The sequence below is a fragment of the Ceraceosorus guamensis genome (assembly GCF_003144195.1).
Source record: "Ceraceosorus guamensis strain MCA 4658 unplaced genomic scaffold IE81scaffold_4, whole genome shotgun sequence".
Classification (NCBI taxonomy): domain Eukaryota; kingdom Fungi; phylum Basidiomycota; class Exobasidiomycetes; order Ceraceosorales; family Ceraceosoraceae; genus Ceraceosorus; species Ceraceosorus guamensis.
This window is the reverse complement of record NW_020289999.1, coordinates 1-7,418: the sequence shown is the minus strand read 5'-3', so window position 1 is coordinate 7,418 and position 7,418 is coordinate 1. Positions and strand designations below refer to the sequence as shown.

Genomic DNA, 7,418 nt, shown 5'->3' with positions numbered 1-7,418 from the left:
CGTGACGCTGCCATACTGCTGCTCGTCGATACCTGCGCGAGGCGATGACTGTCCGCCGCTCGTCGTGACGCTGCCATACTGCTGCTCGTCGATACGCCATCTTTTGCTCGTTCTAACGGTCCCCACCCACCTGTAGATTTAGTACTCACAACGCGCTCCTCAACACCTTTGACTCCATCAACGCATTGCGTACAGACAACGCGCTCCTCAACACCTTTGACTCCATCAACGCATTGCGTACAGTACAAAATGGTCATGCGATCCCCCGTCGTCAAAGACTTGTTCTGCCCCGATGCACGCACGCGCGTGCCTGCGTCGCCTTTCCACAGTTGACGCCAGAGTGACAGCGGTGTGCGAGCGTTGCAAGAGAGCGCCTTGGATGGCGTGGCAGTCGCGATTCGTTTGCGTTGCGCGAGCGTAGTGGACAGGAAAGAGGCGCCGCGAAACGAATCGGCGCGACACAAATCCGCGCGGCCCGCTCATGACCCCATCTAGATGCTCATCGTTTGCGCGACGCAATCGCGAGTGGCGATGCCGTCGCCGTGGGGGCGGTCCGCGCCGTCAAGCAGACGTTTCGATCCCGATAGCAGTCGCGAGGGAGGGGCGGCAAATTCTGCGGTACCGTTGGCGGCGGTGGCAACGAGAGACAGATAGAGGACCCATTCGTATTGTGCGCCATTGCGGGTGTGGATTCGACTTTGGGGCGCGCACGGGTGGATGTGTGTATGCGCTGCCGGGTGCGAGAGAGAGAGAGCGATGCGCAAAGCGGTCGTGCATCACGAATGAGGTGCGCGGGTCCTGCCAGCCCGCGAATTTCACAAGAGTCCGCGCGCGCGCGACGCACGACGCGCTAGTCACGTGATCAAGCACCGTGCGGGCGAGCAGCGCGCCAAAACTCCATCACTTTTTGACTGGTGGCTCGGGCGCGGCGCGATTTTCTTCCGAGGCGGTAGCGCGAGCGCAACGCCGCGAGTCACTTCGCGTCCGCACCGCGCTGCTGCCTTCCAAGCTTGGCCTTTTGCGTGCGTTGACGGTTCTTGGATCGCGCCGAGAGGACCGGACGAGGAACACTCTGCCAGACTGGAAAGTCGTCGCAGGTAGGTAGCTGCGAGTAGCGCTGCAGAATAGCTTGCTGGGTGTATGCGACCATGGACATGCGCGTACCAACAAGCGTGTTGGCATTGCGATGCGTGCACAGTGCCGAGGGAAAGATGGTGACGTCCATGGCGCGATTGTGGATCGCTATGCCCACTTCGTCTAGGCACAGCGCCGCTCCAGTAAAGTCGCCTAGCGCAGTGACGACGCACAAGCCCCACTGAGCATCCCTCTTGTCGCGATGAGCAGTCATGCCGGTAGACGTTGTTGGCATGTTGATTGCTGCCGAACACCAAGGCGACATCAGCGCCGCTCGACGTTGCTCCATCTCTTGCACAATGCGCGCAGTCATCACCGAGCGGTATGCTCGCTTTGGCGCAACGTTGAGGAGACTAGGATGAAGTCGAACGTCGTTGTACTTTTTGTACACGCGGGGAAAGCCCACGCTCATCGCCTCGCGCATGCGTCTCAAGAGACGACCGCCGTCGGCACCATAGAGAAAAGGTAGAATCGACTCGCGGTAATCTTTGATCTCGACATTGTAGTTGGTGCCGTCCAGCGCAGCCCTGCTGGTTCCTGAAGCTCGGAGATGGGCGTGCAACGCACCAAAGACGTTGCCGTTGCAGCTGCGAGACGGCTCGATGGGGTGTGCTGGAAGAGAGAGCGCTTGGGCCCAAAGCGAGAGGTTCGTAGTCTCCTCTTCAAAGATGATGCGCTGTTGTTGAAGTCGACGGCGCAGCTTGTTGTGCTTTGCATTGACGGTGATGACGTTTCTGGGCTTGGCGCGCAAGTGGCGCGTCTTGTGAAGTGCGAGGGAGCTGTCGTCGATGGCGCGCTGCGCTGCTTGGAGTCGTTGTTCGGCATCAAGTGCCTGCGTGAGGATGCGCTCGACGGAGGAAGCAAGTTCGTCCCACGGTTGGTGCCACATTGTCCCTCGCTTGCGTTTGCGTGTGCTCGCGCTCGCGTCGTCGCTCCCCTCTTCGTGTGCGCTCGCGCTCGCGTCGTCGTGCGCGCCGGCGCTCTCTCGCTCCGGCTCTCTCGCTTGACCAGGCAAACTCCAACGCTGAGAGACAAAGAGTCTGTGCGTGCGGTCAAAGACGAAATCCCACTCGAAATCGCCGCCGCGCAAATCGAGCGTGGCGTCGTGATTTGGACCGTTCCATCGATCGAGCAACGAGACGCCTCGATAGGATCTCGCTCGATTGACTCGCTCCAGCAGTGATCTTGGCGCCACGTCCGCGCCCGCGCCCGCGCCCGCTTCCTCGAGGTCGTACTCCAGACAAATGGTTGCGCGCACCGATCTGCCCTTGATCCGCGCTGAATATACGCGAAACAAGTGGTTTTGCGGCGATGGCAGCAGGACGATCGTCCACGGCGACGTCGACGTCGACGTCGACGTCGATGCTTCCGTGTCGTCGTTGCCGCCAAAGAAGTCGTCGTCGGCGAGTAGTTCGCCCGACGGCGCGCAACCTTTGGCCAGTTGCTCGCCCGACGGCGCGCCGCCAAAGAAGTCGTTGGCGAGCTGCTCACCGCGCAATACGATGTTGGCATGCGTGAGGTGCTCTTTGGCATCCCCGTCGAGCGTTGCTAGGTCCACTCGTCCAGCAAGCAAGTGTCGCTTACAGCCCCTGAAAGAGTTGTTGACTTGAAAATTGCGCGTCAATAGTCGGTCTTGAGGCATTCGAGCGCGCCAACGGTTGTCGTCGTGCGAGACGATGACAGTGGCGTCGCGCTGCGTGGAGAGATCGTGAGGCTGCGGGTCGTCGTGCGAGCCGATGAGAGTGGCGTCCTGCGTTGACGATTCGCGAGGAGTCGCGTTGTTCGAGCCGATGACAGTGTCGTCCTGCGTTGGCGATTCGCGAGGGGTCGCGATCTTCGAGCCGATGCCTGCGTCGTCCTGCGTCACTCGCGAGTTTACAGAGTCGTCTCCCGAGCGAATTGTAGGGTCGCCCCGCGTCAACATCGGCGGGATCGAGTCGTCGTCGCGCGTCACTTGCGGGGCTTGCGAGCTTGCAAAGTCGTCTCCCGAGCCAATTGTAGGGTTGCCGCCCCACGCAGCATCGTCGTCGTCGTCCTCTCCCCACGCACCGCCGTCGCCGCCTGCGCACGCAGAAAGGCAGGTCACGTCAGCTCGCAGTGCCGACTACAATTGTCTTTTGGGCTCGCACACGCACACGCTCACTCGGTACTCGGTACTCGCACACGCGCACTCGGTACTCGGCACTCGCTCACGCTGACGCTCACTCCTCGCTCGCTCCCACTCACTCCTCGCTCGCTTGCTCGCTTACGCTCACCTGCTCTCGCCCGCTCGCATCGCACGCGCACCACTGCAATCCCGCAAAGAAACGCCTCGAGCCCGCTAGGTGTACCCGATATACGAGCTGTCTGCCAAACATTCGGAGCAATCACTTGAGCACGCTTTGGCCCACCGCCACAAAAGGCAACTCCGATGACGTCAAACGGAGGACATGCACCATACCATCACACAGACGGTATGGCAGTATCCCCTTTCGAATGAAACGATTCCGGCAAGAGACGCGGGCGCGCGAGCGTCCCCTTTTTTGGGAATCGTCTGCGCACGCGGCTCCACAGCAGTACTCGATTGCTCCGTTCAACAGACAACCACCCGTGGCAAAATCGACGTTTTCCCGTTGCGATTGCAGAGCGTCTGCGCGGTCCGAGAGAGCGAGAGAGGGAGCGCGAGAGAGCGCGCGAGAGAGAGAGAAAGCAAAGGCGAGCAGACAACAGCGCTCAGCGGAAGCGTCCGAGGGAGCGTCGATGGCTTGCTCGCTGCGAGGGATGCGGATACAGCGAGCAAGCGATGCCTCGATGGCTTCCTCGCTCGCCCCGAGGGATGCGTCGATTGTTCACATTCGCCCCGGGATGCGCAAACCGCCCGCTGGCCCGCTCGCTCGCTCCATTCTTCACGCTTGCGCGCGCGGCTCACTTGATTCGACGGTCGGCAGGGCGTACTGCTCGAGGTCAGACAGATCCGTGAGGTCGCTCTCGGTGTCCGAGCTGGGCTCAGAGCTGAGCGTGGATGCCTCTTCTTTACGGCGCTTGCCTCTGCGCTTGGGCGCGTGTTTGCGCTTCACAGCTGGACAATCGGCTCGTTGAAGCGCGAGCAAGATCGTCGTAACCTGCGGCAAGTGTGGCCGTTTCAGGGCCTCGTCGATGCGAGCCTTGAGGGAGTCGTCCATGGCGGCGTCGCAAGTCGCGAGAGGTGGATGGGAGGGAGTTGCCGTTGGGTGATTGTCCGCAAGAAGACGCTCGATCGTCCCCGATCCGCTCGCACGTTGGCTGGCGCGCCGAGGGGCTCTCTCGCGAAGGACTGATGGTGCGCGCTCCTCCTCTGCCCGTGTGCCTCGCTCGTCATCGAGCGTCGCGTCGGTGCCCGTGTGCCAGCACCATCCTTTCGCTCCCTTCCTGCCCCGCTGCCTCGCCATCCTTTCCGCTCCTGCCCTGCTCCTTTGCCCCGGTCATTCTGTCTCTGCTTTCCTGCCCCTCCGCGTCTGTCGCGATGATGCAGACCCATGCACGGTCTTGCGCTAATGTTGTCGTCGTCAAGCTCCGCTCGAGCGCTGCGCATGTGCTCCGATACTGTATGGCACGTCATGTGGACTCACACTGACGAATGGCGTGGTGAGCGAGGGCGAGAAGCGAGGAGGAGCTGTTTTCGCACCTCGAGCCGCTCTCGGTGACGATTGCAGTGCAGGAGCGCGCTTCTGAGCGGCACCGAGTAGTGTAAGAGCGAGACTTTTCACACATTCACGCCCAGTGACTCGCGATTGGGGAGCGCGTGCGGCGTGTATGCGCTTCGGAGGGCCATTGGCTCGTCGCTGGACCTCTCTCTCGTCCTCGAGCGCGTCACGGCCGACCGCTTCGACGAAGAGAACAAGCCCACATTGGTCTTGAAGGCGAGCGTTGCATGCATTCATGTACTGGTGGTCGAGCGCGTTCAAAGCGTCGCCGTTGGAAGGGTAACAAGGCGAGTGAACAGCATGCTCCGCGCGCGGCCAGCTCACTCCTGTTTTGAGGGGGGGGGGCGAGATCAACAACGCCTTTCCAGGGCGGCCCGAGGTCAGCACAAAGGGCTCGACCACAATACAACGTAAAAGGATGGTGAGCTGTGCATCGTCAAATCTCAAGATCGGATAGAAGATCGCATATCAAGCGAGCGAGCGCGCGTTGCGGTCGTTGATTGGGTTCACCTCGCTCGCGGTCCTCTTGGAGGCTGCACCGCAAGCGCATCGCTCGCTTTGCTGATTGTCGGTGGCTGTGCTGTTGTACCGCTCGCTGATTGTTGGTTGCATGCGCGTCAATGACTGCCTACTTTTGTAGCGTTCCCTCGGACTTGGCCAGTCGTCAAACGTGACCTTGATACTGACAAGGCGACGGCATTGCTAGAGTGGACGTGATGCGCACCGTCGGTCGCACCGAGCCGTTCGCGTTCCCGTCCGCTCGCCGTCTCATCGCTCGTCGGTCTCTCACCTAGTGTAGGCGTATCACTCGCACGTCTGCCCCTCCTCCGCTCGCCGTCTGACCGCCCGTCGTGGGTCGAACATCGAGGGGCTTGATCTGTCGCACCCTCGCATCGCCCGTCGAGACGCCCATCCTCGCATCGCCTGGCACCTCGTCGAGACCAATGGGTTGCCCGCCTGTCTGCCCGCCCGCCCGCTCATTCGCGCAACCGCCCGTCCGTCATCTCATCGCTCGTCGGCAGTCCGATCGCATCTCCTCACCTCGGTCAGGCGTACGAGTCGCACCACTCGACCGTCCTTGTGGCCCGCTCTTCATCGCATCGCACGCCCGCACGGCCGCCCGCCCGCCCGCCCGCCATCGCATCCAGCACCTCGAGCTGATCGTCGCCGCGTCGCCTCGCCGATCGCATCCCCTCACCTCGTCGGCATTCTTCCCATATTGCGGGTCATTCGCACGCTCACGACGCAGAACCGACAGCATTCCATTCCGAGCGTAAGGTCGCGTCCTCCGAGCTCGTCCCCATTCGCATCGCTGTGTCTGGGGATGGCGGAGCGTGTGAGCACGACCAAACGCCAACACAGGTCGTGAGGTAACGAGAGACTCACCTACGTCGGAGTCGATGATGCGATGCTCGCTCGCCCGCGCATCCATTCGCTCGCTCGTATCGCCCCCGCAACCATCCCCTATCGCACCACTGGATGCGCGAATGCGCCAATGTCAGCGCCAAGAGCGACTCACCAATCGTGAATGAGGGGTCAAGAGAGAGCAGGGCATATACAAAGGCGAGGTTGCGATCCGATGAGACGACCAACGGATGGATGGATGGAAAGGCGTACACGCAAGGCGGTTGGCGGAGCCACATGACCGCAGAATCGCGTCCCAGCACGACTGAGATTACCTCGGACGTCGACAGCGTGCTGTGCGGGGCGAAGGCACGCGCCGAGGCTTCGCTCGAGGGTTCGCTCGAGGCACGCGCCGAGGCTTCGCTCGAGGGTTCACGCCAAAGCTTCGCTCGAGGGTTTGCGCCAAGGCTTCGCTCGAGGGTTCACGCCAAAGCTTCGCTCGAGGGTTCGCGCCAAGGCTTCGCGCGAGGCACGCGCCAAAAGCTTCGCTCGAGGGTCCGCTCGAGGCTCGACGGATGCCTCGACGGAAGGCTCGCGTCGCGCTACGCGTCGAGGCTAGCGCCACAGGTACGCGTCGAGCCTTGGCCGGGAAGCACGCGTCAAGGGTCGCGCCCAGGCACGGCGGGAAGCACGTGCGGAGGCTCGACGGAAGCCTCGACGGATGCCTCGACGGAAGGCTCGCGTCGCGCTACGCGTCAAGGCTCGCGTCGAGGTACGCGTCGAGATACGCGTCAAGGCTCGCGCTGAGGTACGCGTCGAGGCACGGCTCGAGCTTCGTCACGTGGCTCGACAAAAGGCTTGCCGCGAGGTATGCGTTGGAGGCTCGCGGGAAGGTTCGCGGGAAGGTTCGCGTGAAGGTTCGCGGGAAAGTTTGACGGAAGGTTCGCGGGAAAGTTTGACGGAAGGTTCGACCCGAGCTTCGCGGGAAGGTTCGAGCGGAGGGTCGCTCGGAGGGTCGCCGGAAGGTTCGACCAGAGGGTTGGTGGGACGTTCCGCGCGAGGGTTGACTGGACGCACGCCGGAAGGCTTGGTGGGACGCTTGGTGGGAGGCTCGGTCGAAGCTTAGGGTTAGGGTTAGGGTTAGGGTTAGGGTTAGGGTTAGGGTTAGGGTTAGGGTTAGGGTTAAGGGTTAGGGTTAGGGTTAGGGTTAGGGTTAGGGTTAGGGTTAGGGTTAGGGTTAGGGTTAGGGTTAGGGTTAGGGTTAGGGTTAGGGTTAGG

At 61.9% G+C, this 7,418-nt stretch overlaps 2 protein-coding genes across 2 annotated transcripts; both read right to left on the bottom strand.

Annotated features, from left to right (window-relative positions):
* Positions 1 to 917: 917 nt before the first annotated feature.
* On the bottom strand, positions 918 to 3,370 carry IE81DRAFT_161500 (hypothetical protein). The gene is made up of 2 exons (XM_025510538.1): positions 3,270 to 3,370; positions 918 to 3,195 (listed from the first exon to the last, which is right to left on the bottom strand). Exon 2 carries the CDS (start codon positions 3,056 to 3,058, stop codon positions 974 to 976), a length of 2,085 nt encoding a protein of 694 aa, XP_025372715.1. The 5' UTR covers positions 3,059 to 3,195; positions 3,270 to 3,370; the 3' UTR covers positions 918 to 973.
* Positions 3,371 to 5,148: 1,778 nt separating this feature from the next.
* On the bottom strand, positions 5,149 to 6,699 carry IE81DRAFT_161472 (hypothetical protein). The gene is made up of 3 exons (XM_025510537.1): positions 6,183 to 6,699; positions 5,995 to 6,114; positions 5,149 to 5,391 (listed from the first exon to the last, which is right to left on the bottom strand). The coding sequence occupies exons 1-3, from the start codon at positions 6,437 to 6,439 to the stop codon at positions 5,265 to 5,267; spliced, it is 504 nt and encodes a 167-aa protein (XP_025372714.1). The 5' UTR covers positions 6,440 to 6,699; the 3' UTR covers positions 5,149 to 5,264.
* Between the last annotated feature and the right edge of the window lie 719 nt (positions 6,700 to 7,418).